Raw genomic sequence first — 18799 nt, forward strand, 5'->3', positions numbered from 1 at the left:
TAAACAATTCAAATTTTTTTAAATTTTAATATAAACAATATATTTTAATAATATTTTATTCAACTTTCAACTTTAATATCAATTTATCTCATATTATCTTATCTCTGAAAATAAACAAGGATTGATGTATAGCAATGACATGTGCACATGATCATCTTAATATCAATTCAATTAGTTTCATCTTTTGAATCCTTCCATAAATTTTTTCTTTACTTTTTTACGTAAAAGTACTTAGCTCGTCTCAAATGGGTTTCTGTGATGGCTAAACAAAATTATTGCAAATAGAAGTTCTTTATGTTATTCATAATAACTTTTTGTGGAGGATAAATTACCAATTGAAATGAAAAAACCCCCAAGCTGTGGAAAATCAAAGGTCCTTATTTCTAGAAGTTATATGCATGTATGTTTAGCAAACAAAGAACAACTTGCCACAAATTGCATTAATATCTATGCCTTGGTAATTTGCAGTCGTTAACGTCACTATCAAATTTTTGCCCAGCAATTTCCCCAACGTTGATAGGCCAAAAAATGGCCCTTCTTTCGCATCACCGATGTCGTAGTTGTCATCTTCAAGCAGATAGCCAGCCAGGGAAGTGCGCACTTCAAAAGCAACGAATCAAACATGATAGTCTAGATCTTTATATGTATGGGGGGAGATTTTTTTATTTTTTTAAAAAGTTTCCAAGTCTTTTCGAAACAAAACAATATATATATTTGGTTTTAAAGATGATCAAGATCTTTATCAACTGTTCCAGCCAAAATGACAAATTCTATAATTTTCATCCACTAAAAATAAGAGGGGGGCGTCGAACTCATCATATCTCTTTCAGAAATTTGTTTGAGAATTGACTCTCGGCCTCGATGTTAATGTATCGACCTTAAAAGCTAAGTGGTCATCAACCTAGCTAAACCATGATGTCAATTTCTTGTCATTTTGCAGTTGGGACATGAGATATACATAACTAATATTCAATTAAAAGAACACATTGAACCAAAAGCTAGGCAGGGACTCGATCAAACACATAAAAATGATCACCATGTAAGAGTTTTATTAAAACTTTATATCTCACACACCCATATCCCGATGAATTTAGACTATCTCAAATATTATCATTTCATTAATGAGTCACATAGAGACAAGACTACCTTTATATCTAGTTACAGTGGAATAAGAATGTTTCTCAATCTCTTGATGGTCATAAGTCTATAAATAGCACTAAGCGGTTAAGAGTTCTCACCTATCTTGTGACTTTAGCCATTGGGAGACACTTGAAAGTAAAATTGTTGGTGATCATTCTCCCATAGTCAAATCAGATTCTTTATCAAACTGATTTGAAGGAATGCGTGTTTTCTAACTGTTATTATTTATTATCATGGATCATAAAAAATCAAAAAATTCAAATATTAATGTTTCATAATAAAATATTTAACATGTGGTATTAGAGTTACATGTTATAAAAAATTGAAGTAATCATCAACCTAGTTAAACGATGATGTCAATTTCTTGTCATTGTGCAGCCCAGACCTGAGATATACATGGCAACTATTCAATTAAAAGATAGGCACTCGATCAAACACTATAAGATCAAATTGATCACCATCTAAGAGTTTTATTAAAACTCTATATCTCACACACCCATATTCCAATAGATTTAGACTAACTTGAATATTATGACTCAATTAATGAGTCACTGTGGAACAATAATACATTTATATCTAGTCACATTGTGACACGAATGTCTCTCGATTTCTTGATGGTCAGAAGTCTATAAATAGCACTGAGGGGTTAAGGGTTTTAACCTACAACATGATTGTATTTTTAGCCATCTAGATGCACTCAGAGGTAAAGTTGTTAAAGTGATCATTCTCTCATAGTTAGGTCAATTTTTTTATCAAACTGAGATGGAGGAATGTACATTTTCAAACTATTATTATTTATTATCGTGGATAAGTGAAAATCGAAAAATCTAAATATTAATATTTCATATTAAAATATTTAACATACCAAATAATTCGTTGGGATTTATTTTCACCATGCAGTTTTTTAACTCTTGAACTTATAATTAATTGGCATGAACGACCATAGGACGTTATACATTAATTCGCATTCAAATTTTAATAATCTTCCAACTATATATATAATATATATACACGGTCAAAATTTATAAGAATCAGAAAAACCATATATGATCTCGACTTCCTTAGTCTGTGTAAAGGGCTGAAACAAGTAGTTAATTACGGGTAAAAAGGCTGAGAAAAGATAGGAGAAAAACGGTGTGTTTTGTAATAATTGAAACTATGCGTTTAAGTAAAGGAATGATTATGTCATGTGGAGTGAAACGGTGAGTGTTGGGTAAGTGATACGGGGAGTTTTAATAATCGTAATAACAGCCTGAGATTAGTGTAAACGATAACGTTTTACTTCTATAAAACGTGTATAAGAACCAAAGCAACTTGTAAGCAAATTCATTCAGAAAGTTTAATAGAAAGGCAGTTTTGGAGGTTGGGAGCTCCTCGAAAGCTTTTTCCAAGAATCAAGAAAGTGATTCTTGGGTTTTCTTTTCATCTCATTCCAGTTTGTGTTGTGATCTTGTGTGTAGTATTTGGGTAAACTGTAGAATACCCATTACAATTGGTATCAGAAGTTGTCGGTTCTGTGATGGTAGAAGGCACGTGAGGAGCGTTGAAGAACCAGCAGGAAGGGCTGAATAAGTATTTTACAATTGATTACAAGAGGGGAAAGGAAAATCAAGTAGCTGATACTCTTTCCAGGAAGTCTGAAGAGCAGACAACCACTTTAGCACTCATTACCTTTCCTACTTCTCTTTGGATAGAAGAGTTGAAACAAAGCTATCAGCTTTGTCCCCCCATTCGAGAAATTTATGAGAAGTTGCAACATGGATCTAAGGGTCCAAAACATTTCACCTTACAGCAGGGCTTGCTGTTAAGAAAATGGAAGATTGTGGTGGTTTCAGATTCAACATTCATGACTAAGGTCTTGTATTACATTCACAATAGCCCACAAGCTGGTCATATGGGTTATCACAAGATATTACACAGGGCCAAACAAGATTTTTATTGGAAGGGGATGCGCAAAGATGTTAAGACATTTGTCAAAGAATGTGAAATTTGTCAAGCATGCAAGCATGAAACTCTGCATCTAGCTGGACTTTTGCAGCCATTACCTGTACCATCTTCACCATAGGCAGATATTTCCATGAATTTTATTGAAGGATTACCTTCTTCAGGTGGCTATATTGTCATTTTTACTGTAGTGGACAGATTCACCAAGTTTGGACATTTCTTTTCTTTGGCACACCCTTATTCAGCAAGTAAAGTGGCTCAGGTTTTCTTTTCTGGGGTCTTCAAGCTCCATGGATTGCCAAAATCCATTGTGTCAGATAGAGATGCTATCTTTACTAGTAATTTTTGGAAATAATTATTTAGATTGCAAGGCACTTCTCTCAATTTCAGTTCTGCTTATCATCCACAGTCTGATGGGCAAACTGAAGCTTTGAATAAGGTTGTTGAAGGTTATCTCAGGTGCTATACAAGTGACAAACCTAAGGAATGGAACCTGTGGCTTCCTTTGGCTGAATGGTGTTATAACACCACTTGTCACTCTTCAATTAAAATTTTCCCTTTTGAAGCGTTGTATGGATATGTACCTCTCAGATTAGTTTCTTATGTAGCAGGAACTTCTGTCAATCCTGCAGTAGATCAGCAACTAAGATCTAGAGAACAGCTTTGGGTGATGCTGAGGGAGAATATATTGAAGGCTCAAAATAGAATGAAGGATTTTGCAGATAGAAGAAGAACTGAAAGGGAATTTCAAGTGGGGGATTGGGTGTTTCTCAGACTACAGCCATATAGACAGAAAACTGTAGCCTTACGCCATAATCTTAAGTTGGCTCCAAGGTTCTTTGGACCTTTTAAAATTTTGGAGAGGATTGGGACAGTGGCCTATAGGCTTGAATTGCCTTCTTCTACAAAAATTCATCCTGTGATACATGTCTCTTGCTTGAAGAAAAAGCTTGGCCAGAATGTTATACCATTGCCTACACTACCACCTGTGGACTCTCAGGGGCAAGTTCAACCTGAACCTGAGTTGATTTTGCAAAGGAGGATGAAGAAAATCAGGAACCATGCTGTGACTGAAGTCCTGGTGAAATGGTTAGGAGCTGCTGCAGAAGATAGCACTTGGGAACTTTTGTGGAAGTTACGTGATCAATACCCACACCTTGTGGGCAAGGTCCTTTGAGAGGGAGGAGTGTCAAGTTCTTGAGGACAAGAACATTGTTAAGGAGAAGGGAATGTAAAGGGCTGAAACAAGTAGTTAATTACGGGTAAAAAGGCTGGGAAAAGATAGGAGAAAAACGGTGTGTTTTGTAATAATTGAAACTGTGCGTTTAAGTAAAGGAAAGATTATGTCATGTGGAGTGAAACAGTGAGTGTTGGGTAAGTGATACGGAGAGTTTTAATAACTGTAATAACAGTCTGAGATTAGTGTAAACGATAACGTTTTACTTCTGTAAAACATGTATAAGAACCAAAGCAACCTGTAAGCAAATTCATTCAGAAAGTTTAATAGAAAGGCAATTTTAGAGGTTGGGAGCTCCTCGAAAGCTTCTTCCAAGAATCAAGAAAGTGATTCTTGGATTTTCTTTTCATCTCATTCCAGTTTGTGTTGTGATCTTGTGTGTAGTATTTGGGTAAACTGTAGAATACCCATTACAGTTTGCATGATATATCTGTGGCTACACTGACAATGAAATCCACTGTCTTTTTTACGTACACAAATGCAGAGGATCAGTGAGTCTTTTCTTCCTACATGAACATCTTGTTCTTCATGTTTTGTTTAATTTCTGCATCAACTTAATGAAAAGATATATCGAGGTTTTTAAATTAATTATATATTTTCAATATATATATATATATATTTAGCTAGGGTTCATAATATTGGTTGGAATATTAAAATTAGTTCTTAATTCTCATAAATTAAGGATTATTATTGCAAAATGCATGGTTAATATATATTAGCATACGAAGGGCAATTGCAATTAATATATCTATACATGCATGTCATTACCAAACGTACTGCCAATTATGTCTATATCCAAACCATCAGCTTATTGATTGTTTAATAATCAAGTTGGCTTATCTATTTGATTGTTTAATAATCAAGTTGGCTTATCTATTCATTTTTTTCTTCAATATTGATGCTTATCTTCTTTCACATCACCCACATGCATGCTTGCTTATTGGATCACTATCATGATTTATATCAAAATATACAACAACTGATTTAGAGTCTAGCTAGCTTATAATATTTCAAAATTGTACGTTCTTGTTCATATATTTTTTAAATTTATTCCTTTTTTTATAAATTTTTTTTATAAATTTATTGTTATTAATGAAACTTGACCATCTTTTTCAATTGTTTAAAAAAAAATGAAAGATTATTCTAAATTGCCGTCTATACATGATATAGCCGGCTGGACAGGACAGGATATGAGGAGTACTACTGTCTTGGATATATTATAAATTAAATGATAATCGCATGATGCATGCTAGATGATGATCATGTCATGATGTAATATTCCATTTTGACCTGACTTTTCTAGCTAGCTATATGATATCATGACTATATAAATATATTAAATACGCGTACTTAAATAATAATAATAATAAAGATAGAGCAAAAGGAACGATCGTCGATCGATGCTAGCTAGGTAGCTAGCTGTTTTTATGTTTTGGACTTTACTATATATTTGCGCAAATTGGTTTAAGATTCTCATCTCTGAGAAACTAACTTATAAACAAATAATTTTACCAATGGATGCAGAAATTATTATGTGCCACCAGATGGCATGGATGCATGAATATTGTCTTACTCCGAGATGCCACCTGCCTGCCCCTAGGTTTTGCATATATAGCTAGAGATCAAGCTCATTCCATTTTTTTCTTCTTTGATGTCAAACTTCTGATTTATGCATGCTTGTGGTCGAGATCGATCATGTCTAGGTACAGTGAAGCAACTTGTTTATTAATTTGTACTTAATACTATTCATCCGGCTGGGTTCCGGCCCGGGTTAGCAAGGATCAAACTTGGAACTGAATCGGATAAAATCAGTTTTAAAAATTTAGAGGATTGTATCCAATTTTTTCTTTTTTCACGTTAGAATTCACAATTGATCTAACCGATTAAAAAAATATCAAATTGGACTATGTGATAGGAGCCGAAAGAAAGTACTTCAAATGGCCCAAAATTATCAGCCCCTTACATCATTCGGTTCAAAACAAAGGCCATCATCACTCATAATGGTACTTCTGGCACCACCCTCCTAATTTCCAACTCCATGCCAACTTTTCACACTAGATGGAGCTTTTTGATTGCTTAAAACACAGATGATGAGGTTTTCGATGTTGCTAATATGTAAAGAATTCATTTATAAGATGAGAAGAGCCTAATGAATATGTGGAAAATTGAACCTAAAGTTGCATATTGTCCTTGTGGTCTAAGTACTCCATGGCACTGTCCTTATCAGTTTGGTTCTTGTAGAAGTACTACTAGGCCTTCTCGTGCAACTTTTCAAATAAAGTTGGCCACAGATAATATTGGATTTGAAGAGCTGTAATGAAATTTACTGTTCATGCACTGTTTATATAGTGTTCACGTGATTAATGATTTTAAGGCTGTTCATCCGATAGGATTGCTAGGGTACGTGCGGTTGTTAAAGTCTCGAGGGATCAAGCAGCAGGCATGTATGCACGCCAACCCTGCATGCCTAGATGAATCGGGGAAACGGCCTCCTTATACTTCAACTAAGCGACACATAATCAGCCAACTAGTATACATGCATGCATTTAATTAGGCCCCACTCATGTGTGTTCTTCCTCCTTTTCAACTTCTCTTATATATATATATATCTATTTAGAAGGCTAGCTGATTCAAGGACACGCGTACGTACGTGTTGAAAGACGGTCAATAACCACGATAAATGTGGTTGGGCCAAATGTCATGCACGGCTCTGAGTCAGAACCACATGGAGATAGCTCTAGATTCTGCAAAAATTAATTATTGTTCCGATTCTTTTTCCTTAATTCAAAAGAGATGGCCGGTGGCCGCCGCATCCACTCCGACAGTCCATTGTTTTTATGAACTCCAGAATAAAAAAGGGTTTAATTTTGATATTATCTTAGACATAATGTGAACAGAAATCTACCAATATTAAGTCCTACTTTGTTGGTACTTGATTGATGCTAGCTATATATTATTGAGAAAATATATATACAAGTCTTAAATGTACAAATCTTATACAAGTTCTTTATAAAAATAAATAAATTTTATCATAAAAAGCATGAAAAATTCATTTTTTTTATTAGACTCAAATTTTTATAAAAGATTTGTACAAAATTTATATATTTGATATTTATACCTAACATTATTTTATATTATCTGTTTAAATAAGAATATTAGGAAAACCATTTAAAATTTAATTGCTTCGATTTGGCAATTTAATTAATTTTGACATAGACACATATCATAATGATAATGGCGAATTAGAACAATATGAATAATGGCAACAAATAATAATAATAATAAATTTGACAGAGTTTAATAGCTTGGTGACATATAATTCGGTTTTTCAAATAGAAAATTTAGATTCAAAACTCCCATCTTGTATAAAAAAAAAATATAACAATAATAATAATAATAATAAATTTGAAAATTTGATTAATTTGAAATATCCCAAAAAAGTTTAGGTTATTTATACAAGATAATATTAGAGACGAAGTCATGATCAAGTTGAAATCTACGCAAAAAGACAACCTAGCTATCATCATTGCTCATTCAAATGTTTTCGTATGTTCCTCACACGTATATTTCAACGTATATCGCTCTCGAGGAATATGAAGGGGACCAGCTAGGGGACGGTAAGATTAGAAGAAAATCAAAATCCCCGCCGTGCACTTTCATAAGATCGATGATGGATTCTTACCTTTTAACAACAAACGGAAATTTTTTTCTTTTCGTAATTCAGCTACAAAAAATAATAAAAAAATAAATCTTAATACAAGTTAATGCATCAAAATCAACCAAATAAAATAATAAATAGGTAGAATTATTATTTATTTATATTTTTATATTAAGGTGTTTTATTGTGACCTCCACCCCTTTTTTTAATCTCTTTTTAATTTAATGAAGTTTTATTTATTTAAGGATAAAAAATAAATTATGATAAATAATAATATTTATAATAATGATTTATTTAAAGATTATTAGATATGAGTATATATTGCTGAATAAGTTTTAAGATATGTATATTTCGTGCACTCTTTTTTTTTTTTAAAGAACTTACCATTAAAAATTAGGGCTTCTGATATGGGTCTTAAATTATTTTCTATTAAATATTATCACGCAGAGGGAGTAATAGAAATAAAGTAAATTTGGGAAATTTAAAATTATTAAAAGATAAAAATTAAAAATTAATTTCTTTTGAAAGAGAAAAACAAAAAACAAAAAACTGATTTTCCATGGCTCAAAAAAATACGCACATATATCAACTTAAATATTGCAAAATAAGATAGAAAATACTAGTGTGGGTCGTGAATTTTCTTTCACTTTGATTGTTCATTTATTTAAAATTTATTTATTATTTTTTTAATTTAATGATTAGAAAAATAAATATTAATGTATTAATGTATCTTTTATTTTTTAAAAATATTTAAAAAAAATATAAAAAATAATATTTGACGTACGTGGCATGCGAACAGTAACCGTTAGCGGCAAAATAGTATAACTTAAACCAGATATTTAAAGACTGATTTGATCAAATTATTTTATTTTATTTTATATAATTATTATAATTTTTTTAAATTTTAATATAAAATATAATAAATAATTTAATTTTTTAAATTTAAAATAAATTTAATATTAAAATTATATTATAATAATATTTTATTTAACTTCTAATAAAAACATTAAAATCAAAAAAAAATGTGTAACCAAACGATTTGAAGTTCCAAAGTTGTCTTTTTCAGACAGTGTGTATTGTATCTGTAGCTGTGGGCGATATTTTTTTTCCAATAAGAGCCCCATCACCCGGACCTAACTCATCTTCTGCTTTCCGTCCAATTCATTCTCTGCTGTCTTCCTCTGCTTCTCCATAAACCAACAAAACCCACCAAGACAAACAAACTCCTCCACCCTCCCAACAACTGTTACGCGTCCTTCTTCCAGTGCCTCATGTTGCCGCCCCACCACCGCACTCTGTATCTGTAGAATTCATTCCATTTAATACTTAAATCTTTTGGACGATCATCCTAGTTAGTCTGTGTCTCTTCTCTCTCTCTCTCTCTCTCTCTCTCTCTCCGCTCTGCTCTGTTTCATGGGTGCCGATTTATCTGTTTTGTTCTCAAGCCTAACCGGTCCGGATTATTCCAATGGGTCTGATGGGTATTTGTATTTGCAATCGCGACCCAGTTTGGGGGACTTACCGGAGAGCTGCGTGGCTTTGGTTCTGGGCTACTTGGACCCGCCTGAGATCTGCAAATTGGCGAGACTGAATCGTGCTTTTCGTGGGGCTTCGTGGGCAGATTTTGTGTGGGAATCGAAGTTGCCGTCGAATTATCAACTTCTTTTTCTGAAAGTGTTCGGCGAGTTGCCGGGGGATTTGGGTAAGCGAGGGATTTACGAGAGGCTTTGCCAGGCTAATACTTTCGATGGGGGTACTAAGGTATTGCTCGTTTTGCTTGTTTCCTAATCTTAGGAAGTGTATGGAGATCTTAAAATGCCCAATTGTGATCAATTGAACGGGGAATGAGATTATTTTACTTGTTATGAGTTTCTATCATATGTTTTTCTCTAGTTATTTTTGTTCGGTTTCGGAGGAAATTTATGAAAGATGAAAAACGAAAAAGAACTTGTAGAATAAGAATCGATGTTTTCTTTTCTTTTATTTTTCTTCAGCTTTCTCGGTGGCCAATCATGAGATCTCGATTATTCATGTTATTCGATTTTCTTGATTTGGATGTGTTCCTGATGTATTTGTATAAAAATTGGATTTTACAGAAAGTTTGGCTGCATAAAAGTACCGGTGGTGTTTGTTTGTCCATTTCTTCAAAGGGGTTGGCAATCACTGGGATTGATGATCGAAGATATTGGAATTACATCCCAACTGAAGAATCTAGGTGAGATTTATGCGCCTTTTTTGAAGTTTATATAATGATTTCCAATGGATATAGAAAAATTGTACGTTTCTTGTCATGTATCTTTTAGATGGTACTTACCACAAAAAAAAAAAAAAAAAAAAATCTTTTAGATGGATGCTGGAAACTCCAACGTTCCGGAAATTTCCTTGCTGGAACTCATCAAAAGTAGGTTTCTTGTTATCTTTTCATCAATTTTGTTTGAAATTTTGAAGTCTATTGCATGATGATGTGATATATGTATTTAGTTTAATAGCTTCATTAGCTTTGGGAAGTTAATGCACTGCATGTCAAAAACACACTCACCTCAGCTTACTTTTAGAAAATATTTTTTGGATTGGATTCTCGTGAAAAGCTAGGTTCTCTGTACAATAGTAAGTTTTGGGTCATTTGGAGAAGGTCCTATAGCATTGAGTCTATAGGGAAGATCTTAGGTGCCGTTTAGATAGTGAGTTGAGATGAAAATGAAAGTTGAATAAAATATGGTTAGAATATTATTTTTTAAGATTATTATTGTTTTGAGATTTGAAAAAGTTGAATTGTTTATTATATTTTGTGTGGAAATTTGAAAAAGTTGTAATGATGATATGAGATCAGATGAAACACTTCTTGTATCCAAATGGTGCCTAATGTTTAAGGCTGTTATTATCAGTGATAATATTATAATCATATTCTTGAACTTGGATCAAAGCTATAAGTTGTCCTTGAGTTTCTTTTGAGTTGGAGTAACACATTTGATCCTTCAGGAGATAGAGTTATTCAATGAGTTTATAAGATTCAATATTGGCTAAAGGATTTAATTATAATCCTTAAGCTAGATTCAGAGTTTTAGATATTTGAATCTTGCATGTGCTTGTTGTACAATCTGCTATGCAACTTTGATTAATGACATAGCCACAATTTTCAAGATATTTTCCGCTAGACTTGGAATCTCGATGTTTGCATGTCTTGCTTGTGATGATGAGTGATGCTTGTGATTTTCAAGATTGAAGAACTGCCTAGCTTTCTTCTCCTGGTGCTCTTAATGTGGTTTTATCACTGGAATATGCTGCTGCTTTATTTATTTTGCTTATTTGGGCAATGGAGTACTTGAATTGATTTAGAGCTCCTCTTCCTTTCATGTAGATTCGGCACTGTCGCCTACCTCCAGCAAATTTGGTGGTTTGAAGTTGATGGAGGGGTGGAGTTCCCATTTCCGATGGGGACATATAGCCTATTCTTCAGGTTGCACTTAGGAAAGGCATACAAGAGGTTTGGTCGCCGAGTCTGTAATACGGAGCATGTTCACGGATGGGACATAAAGCCAGTGCAGTTTCAGCTATGGACATCGGATGGTCAGCATGCGGCATCAAAGTGCATTTTGAGTGAAACCGGAAAATGGAACTACTACCACGTTGGCGATTTTGTTGTAGATAACTCCAACGCACCAACCAAAATCAAATTCTCCATGACCCAGATTGATTGCACGCATACCAAAGGTGGTCTCTGTTTAGATTCTGTATTTATATACCCAAGTGAATTTAGGGAGAGGTTTAAGCGTTTTTGAGTTAACCTCTGTAGGTAGGAAGTTCTGTATGATAAACAGGTAGGGAAAAGAGAGTTCTAAAAGTATTAAATGGTTTTCGAAACCTATCACTTGTACGTTAGCTAGGAAATGTGTATATGTATGTGTTCTATTGGTTTTAATCAGAGTACGGAAACGTGCACTTTTCATCTCCTGAAAAAGGGCTTTAGCATGGAATTTGGGTAATAAATGCGAGTTGATGTCTGAGCATTCTATTCTAATATTAATTTGCGAGGGATTTTTCCTTAGCCTTGGGCAGCATTTGCATTGTTCCACTGAGTTGAGGTATTGCAAAGTAATGCAAACGAGAGCGGCTAGGGTCCTCGACTCCTCCAGCAGAAATTAAAACTTAATTTCTTAAAGAAAAAGAAGAAGAAGAGCCCGCCAATTTATGAAATTGGTATATGCGCAAAATCACGTCATCATAACTACTCGAGAAGGTGAAGATATCAGTTTACACTTGTATAGCATGATCACTGATCAGGATGCAAACCTAACAAGTAACAACAAGAAGCTGTAATATTTGCTCAAAAAGTCTCGTAACGTGTTCTTTGCATGTAAGATCAGCAGAGGGACCCAACAAAACTGTACAAACTCTATCCTAACCACTTCCCTAAAACTAATAGCTCGATATGGTTAGATCCTCCATGCATTGCACATATCTTCACTGTTGCCACTCAACTTCCATTTTCTTGATAACCGTTGAGCAGTTTAATGAGCGCTTCGGGAAGATGAAGCTTCTCTGGAACATCTGCTTCTTTCTTCTTCATGGAGCTGTTGTTACCACAGAACTCAGAGGCCTCTCTATTGAAGACAGCACCTGAGCTGCTGATCCTCCCTGCAGCACTACTCAATACATTTCCTGGGATATCCAGGGCTGCTGTGCTGTACCTAGAACCTAACGCATTATGAACATTCATCCCCTTGCCTCTTGCAGGCACGTCAACAACACAACTCTTCCCCTCTTCACGGATAACAGTGTCTCCAGCATTCACGTTCAGTTTTCTGCTGTTGTTGACCATCTCCCGCAGTATCTTCTGGATAGCCTGGTCCCGTATATTCTGGTTGACTTCCACGGAATGGGAACTTGACAAGCCATCCATTGGCGAGTGCTGGATTAGTCCTGGGCTTGAAGCTTTAGAACCTTTATAAGATTCAAAAGAGACATCCTGGTTGGACACTCGCAGTGAAGAACCCTGTCGCTTCACTCTGCACTGTTCAGAAGTCGAGGAGTTCTGCCTCAGCAATTTGTGGTAAGAACCTGGCGGCATCAATGCTGCCTCTTCTGAGCTAGTCAAAAGTCCTCCATTTGTCATAACTACACAACCATTCACATTACTGCAATAACCACTGGACCCAGCCATCAACTTATTGTCGTCAGTAGGCAGACCTTGAGCACTCCCTACAATTTCCTTCTCATGTAATTCCTCTTTCCCGATCTTACTTGTGGTGGTTTCTAGGGAATAGTTGTTTAAGCTCTCTACAAATGATTAATGGTATTAGATAGGTTTATAATATATAACCACTCTAAACTATGGAGATCATTTGTAATGTACCTATAAACATAAAATAATCACAATCAACCTCATTCGATTGGTGGTGCATACTTCACCATCCAACTACATGTCAAAATCAATAGATTGGCGAGATTGGATTACAAATCTACATGCAATAATCTGTTAATTTTGGCACGTCAATGTACTCCAGCATACTGCCTGTCCTAGAATATGTTAATTTTGACACTGATTTGGATGATTTAATATTGAAAATTAAACTCAAATATGGGAATTGATTACAGAAGAGTTCAGCAGAAACATCATGAATGAGTCTTAGTTTATAGTTAGATAACTGAAAAATTAACATGTCAAGAATTATAAATCACTTCAATGGAAATTTTTTCAACGGGTACTCCAATAGAAATGAAGGTTAACGTGTTGGCACACTTTAGATGATGGTAGATAGAAAAAATGCTCAAAGGGAGTCCTATTGAAACCAAGAAATGTAGACCTGCCTGCCATCTACAAATGGGCTTTACTAGCAAGCAAAGGGGTCCAATAAAACAATATGAAACAAATCGAAAACCAATCTGGCATCCCACTTGTTCATGGTAAAGTGGTAAAAGTTTGATATTCAACGTATTTGGCCAGAAAATGTAATACGATATTTAAGAACTTTTTTTTTTTTTTTTATATGTATAAGATATTTAAGAGCGTAATAAAAATAACTCCAACAAAACCATTTCTGAAGCTCTTAAAAGTCTAATTTATGAACTTACTAATATCTAAAATATCAATGTGAAGCCAAAACATAAGCAATAGTAAAATAACTGTTATATTGAACAAGCAAACACCATTAAAGATCAAAACAAACTACTGAACCTTATTAAAAACTGAAACCCAACCAAAATAAGCATGAGTGAAGAAAGCACTTGCATGCCGTCAACTGCAATGTCTGATGCTACTTACCCATTGGTCCTGTGTTATTCTTGAAGGAGAAAGTCATTAAATCTTTCATGCAGCTGACAACGTCTGCAATCTGTCAAACAATTATAACTGGCATACATTAAGAACCAGTCAAGTAATTGGATATTAGTTTCAAACTCAAAAAAAAAAAAAAAAATTGAAAATGTTTACCTGCATGCACCGGGTGTATCTTCTGGAAAATCCCAAGTCATCAACCAATTGTAAGTCCAAAGTTCTCGCAACTTGACACCCGGCTGCCAGGAACCTACAGTGAGATGAATGATCAAGAACAAAATTTACTTGCGAATTATGACTGCTTTGCAATGGCCTTGTCCTCCAAAACTCAATTTTTCTAGTTTATTTAGAGCAAAATATATAATTTGGACTTTCAAGCATCCAAAGCAAACAATTTTTTATTTTTTTTCACATTTAAAGCATACAGATACGAAACTAAATAAAGACAGGTAATTTATTGCATACAAATACTCCAACATTAATGTCTTACGCGTCAGAATTTGCTTGTAAATCTTCTTGAGACACCACAACAGATTCACTACTGCTATTGGAGCTTTCATATTTCAGTGCAGCATGAACCATCTGATCAACCTGCAACCATGCATGTTTCAGAAACTAAGTTACAGCATGGTTACACACATCAAGATCATAAAAGTCACAAGGTAAAAGGGCAAGAAGTACTGAATCATATGACAGATTTGAACACCAAAAGGAGCAATTCACAACCAAAAATAAAACACAGAGCACAAAAATAATCATCACCTTAGGTGCAAGCAAAGTTCGAGGCAAAAGTTCTTCATGAGGCCGGGAACAAAATTCCCAGGACAGTATCTGAAAAGCAGAAGTATTTCAACACATCCATGAACAATTAATATGCATCAGCCCACTAACTTCAGATGAAGGGGCCTTTGACTCACCTTCAAGTCATGTGTGTAAATAATTCGCAGATGACCCTCACGAACAACACGAAGTTGCTCATAGACACTCTCCTGAACTGCTTTTCCATATTCCAACATCATTAATCCCGAAGGGAATCTACGTTCATGTGGCAAATCAAGGAACAATAGTTCATCCATCACATTATCAAAGGTGATTTTGTAAAGCCTAGGAAGTACTTCAAAAATCGCCTCTGCCAAGCAAAAAAAACATAGAAATAAGTTATGTACAATCAAAAAAATCAGGGGCGGATAAATAACCGAAGGGAAAGAAAAACTTATGTGATTCAACAATTCAATAATGCTAGTTTGCTCACCAAACCCCCTTCCTGATTTACAACCACAAATCTCACATTGCCATGCATCCTGAAAAAACAAAGAAGCAGCAGACGATTCCATTTAAAGCAATCAACACAGCATTTAAAGCAGAAGGGGAAGATAAGAATCCGACACAAATAGACTTCATGTAAAGAAACAAATTGAGATGAGTGAATGCAATTGTATATGTGCATCTATATGAAGCTGTAATTACACTGGCACGATAGAAACATTTCAGATTCAAGGGAATTGCAGAAGCTGTATTCAGTGACAAAAGAATTTATGAAAATGGCGGGAAAAGCCTTTTTTTTTTCTTCTTTTTTCTTTTGATTGGCACCGAGTGTCCGGGAATATCGTCCCGACTAATCCCGGGGGTGCACAAGCTCTCAGCAAGGAGTTTTCTGCAATTGCACTTTGGGTAATTCAAGGGAAAAATCCCCCAGTCCAATAGCCCCTAGAGATTGTTTGCACCCAACGGGATTTGAGGTGGGAAAAGCTTTACAAACAAACTTTTCATAAAGTTGATATGGGGACCATTTACTGCACTGTGTATAACACAGCCCAACCTGATGCATTTGACACCAGAAGGCGCAACCAATAGCCACCATAGCACCTCATGACAATATTGATTATTTCTTATGATGAGGAAAAAAACATATATCAGCAGGATGAGAACTCACCATAGCAGCAAGGGGAATCATACCAAAGGCATGGCGTCCAACTTTGTCATATGAAGACAAACACCATCTTCTCCTAGCACAGGGAGCATAATACTCTGTGATAAATTTTCTCCAATAAGCAATACCGTTGTCCTAAAGAGACCAAAAATAAAATGAGGGTCGGACCAACTCAAAGCGAGTAATGCATTAGTTGAACCTATGACCACCGGGAAATCACAAAGTTTTGGGACAAAGTGTAAGCATGATATTAAAAGATAGAACTCAGGTATGCTTCAGAAAATCTAAATTGCAGATTGGCAGGGCAATGCATTAAATACGTCAAAAAAGTCATGGATAATGGAGATAATTGTGAAATACTGGTGAGAAACAACATCAAATCGTCACTTAAACAAGCAACTCACAGCTGGTCGTTGCCGCAGATGATATATTAGCTGCATAAGCCGGCGTGAACAGATGCCTTCATTAAAGGAGTGCATGGCAGGTGCTTGAGGCAGGACCTGCTGTTGCAGGTGTTGACTTATATGTTGCTGTCGTTGCTGTTGTATGCCAACTCCCTGATATTGCAAACTATTTTGCCGCTTCTGTTTTCGTAAGTGATGATGCTGAAACAATTCTTGCAGTTGGGGTAAATATTCTTGCAATTGTGCAGAATCTGGATTCTGCAGTAGCTGTTGAATAATATGCTGCTGCACGATTGCCTCTTGCTGGATGTCTAATCTTGGTTTCTTAAGCATCTGAGTTGAAGTGCACAGCTCCTGTTTTATGCAATTTATGAATGAATTTTTATGCACTTCCGCAACCTCTTGAGATGCTGCAGCAAATTCCCCTTGTTGATGTTTCCTTTTATGCACTTGAAAACCTTTTGGGTTTAAACGGGAGTTATGCTGGGTTATTGAGGAACCACTCACAACTGAAGTGCTTGAACATGAGTTACGAGAGGAGAATAGTGCAGGCGATGTGTGTAGGACAGGGTGAGAATCTGTGGTAGCACTGGCACTTCTGTGCAAAGGACCCTTTGAAAGTGCTGATTTGGAATCTGCGTCCAAGGAACTTGGCCTAACACTCAGTTCCTTTTCCATATGATTTAAGATATTTGGATCGATTTCCCCCAATGCCTTACCGACATTCATATGTGCAATCACAGATGTCCCATTTGGCAAGTTTCCAGAAGATGAATTCAAGAGGGATGCTACCACAGCCTGGTAGTGCTCATCCTTTTGTAGCAAGTTATTGGAACTCGAGGACCCCAAAAAACCTCCAGTTGGCCAAGTCGGTGCCAGAGAGTGTGCTGCCAATTGGAAGTTGGAATCTACAAAGCTCTCTAGAGCCATCCCTCCTCCTGATTTTTTTTTCAGATCAGAATCAAAGAATCTTATGGAAATGTAGATGAACTCTCACAGAATAACACCCTACAAGCCGGAAACAGACACGGAAAGCACAGAGTTATTTCAGCTCTCCCACCAAGGATGATATGTGTGTGTGTGCACAGGCGGTGCACATGCATGTTTGTGTGAATCAGTGGATCTTTCAAGAGAAGTACAACGGAATTGACCGGTTTCTTGTCTTTCAAAACTTCCCTTTCATAACAAATGAATCCCCACACGAAAAGGATGCATATATTTCCTTGAGCCAAATAGAGAGGGATGCCCACAAATAAAGATGAAGGCCAAACAAGAACGACAAGTCATATACATCGAGTTGAGACCCAAAAACAGTAGTAGAAACTAAAAACTACTCATGAAATACAACAAGAATAACAATCCGATAATCAAAACAAGACAAACATTAAAATATTGAAAACTGGTTTAAAAAGACCATATAGCGTTGGAAATAGAAGGCACAGCTCTTTTCCGCATGCCTCACTACCAATGATATAACCATGAGCCTAGATTCATAGGTTTCTTGGTCGGGATCAATACAGATAGTTGCCTAATATCTCCGTTTCCTTTCAACGAGAGAGGAAAAATAATCTCAATAACCAACCAAAAAAACCCACCGCCACAAATGCTCAAATAAAATTTCCTCACAGATGCTGAAGATATTGGAAACTAACCCATTTCCCAAGATTTTTCCTTTCCTTCTTGTTCTTTCCAAAAATAAAAAACAAGGGCTCATGCTGCTATATCAGGCTCGATTAAGAGGTGTTGGTTGATCGTTTTCAGGAGTCCCATATCACATATTCTTATAAATACAAAAACTTCTCGGCCTTTATTCTTTCTTAACGATCAAACAGTCGTTTCTCGTTAAAAACAGTCAAACCCAGATAAAGCAAAGGAAATGTCGGTACATTTTCCCACTATCCCATAAAATTTATTTAAAGCAGCGTCAAATAAAGTTAAAAAAGAGGCCAGAATCTGCACAACATATAAAAACACACATATATTTATAAAAGAAAAAGAAGAAAAGCAGCAAAAGTATACCCAAAAGAAAAAGCTAAAACCTTGAGCTCTGCAGAAGGAAAAGAGATGGGTCTGAATTTTTGTACGGAACCGCCATGGCCGTAAGGTTACAGTAGAGCTGTGGTTATGCTTATAGTGATTAGTGAGCAGGAAGTGGCGCCGAGTGAGACATGCGGGAGACAGTGGCGACCGGCTATACCTGTTGTTGGGCTAG

At 35.5% G+C, this 18799-nt stretch overlaps 2 protein-coding genes across 6 annotated transcripts; one reads left to right on the top strand and one right to left on the bottom strand.

Moving 5' to 3' along the window:
* The first annotated feature begins 9101 nt into the window (after nucleotides 1–9101).
* Nucleotides 9102–11986, top strand: LOC122281072 (F-box protein PP2-A12-like). Its single transcript, XM_043092324.1, has 3 exons — nucleotides 9102–9740; nucleotides 10076–10194; nucleotides 11338–11986. Exons 1-3 carry the CDS (start codon nucleotides 9393–9395, stop codon nucleotides 11756–11758), a joined length of 888 nt encoding a protein of 295 aa, XP_042948258.1. The 5' UTR covers nucleotides 9102–9392; the 3' UTR covers nucleotides 11759–11986.
* Nucleotides 11987–12164: 178 nt separating this feature from the next.
* LOC122281071 (probable transcriptional regulator SLK3) lies at nucleotides 12165–18783 on the bottom strand. Of its 5 annotated transcripts, none has more exons than XM_043092319.1 (10): nucleotides 18627–18783; nucleotides 16588–17595; nucleotides 16187–16318; nucleotides 15506–15554; nucleotides 15171–15382; nucleotides 15016–15084; nucleotides 14744–14844; nucleotides 14410–14503; nucleotides 14242–14311; nucleotides 12165–13256 (listed from the first exon to the last, which is right to left on the bottom strand). In XM_043092319.1, the coding sequence occupies exons 2-10, from the start codon at nucleotides 17515–17517 to the stop codon at nucleotides 12454–12456; spliced, it is 2460 nt and encodes an 819-aa protein (XP_042948253.1). In that variant the 5' UTR covers nucleotides 17518–17595; nucleotides 18627–18783; the 3' UTR covers nucleotides 12165–12453. The 5 variants fall into 5 exon arrangements, with proteins under 5 accessions (XP_042948253.1, XP_042948254.1, XP_042948257.1 ...); XM_043092320.1 differs by having other exon boundaries at nucleotides 18607–18762; XM_043092323.1 differs by having other exon boundaries at nucleotides 16588–17525; nucleotides 18607–18758.
* Nucleotides 18784–18799: the final 16 nt, after the last annotated feature.

The sequence above is a fragment of the Carya illinoinensis genome, chromosome 11, assembly GCF_018687715.1.
Source record: "Carya illinoinensis cultivar Pawnee chromosome 11, C.illinoinensisPawnee_v1, whole genome shotgun sequence".
Taxonomy (NCBI): domain Eukaryota; kingdom Viridiplantae; phylum Streptophyta; class Magnoliopsida; order Fagales; family Juglandaceae; genus Carya; species Carya illinoinensis.

What these genes read in the sequence shown, in the direction of transcription:
- LOC122281072 (XM_043092324.1), top strand. Translation starts at nt 9,393, where the DNA reads ATGGGTGCCGATTTATCTGTTTTGTTCTCAAGCCTAACCGGTCCGGAT. An exon ending in CTTTCGATGGGGGTACTAAG is followed by an intron (nt 9,741 to 10,075) that starts GTATTGCTCGTT and finishes TGGATTTTACAG; the next exon opens with AAAGTTTGGCTGCATAAAAG. An exon ending in ATCCCAACTGAAGAATCTAG is followed by an intron (nt 10,195 to 11,337) that starts GTGAGATTTATG and finishes CCTTTCATGTAG; the next exon opens with ATTCGGCACTGTCGCCTACC.
- LOC122281071 (XM_043092318.1), bottom strand. An exon ending in TTTACACACATGACTTGAAG is followed by an intron (nt 15,085 to 15,170) that starts GTGAGTCAAAGG and finishes TCTGCTTTTCAG; the next exon opens with ATACTGTCCTGGGAATTTTG. An exon ending in GAACTTTGCTTGCACCTAAG is followed by an intron (nt 14,845 to 15,015) that starts GTGATGATTATT and finishes GCATGGTTGCAG; the next exon opens with GTTGATCAGATGGTTCATGC.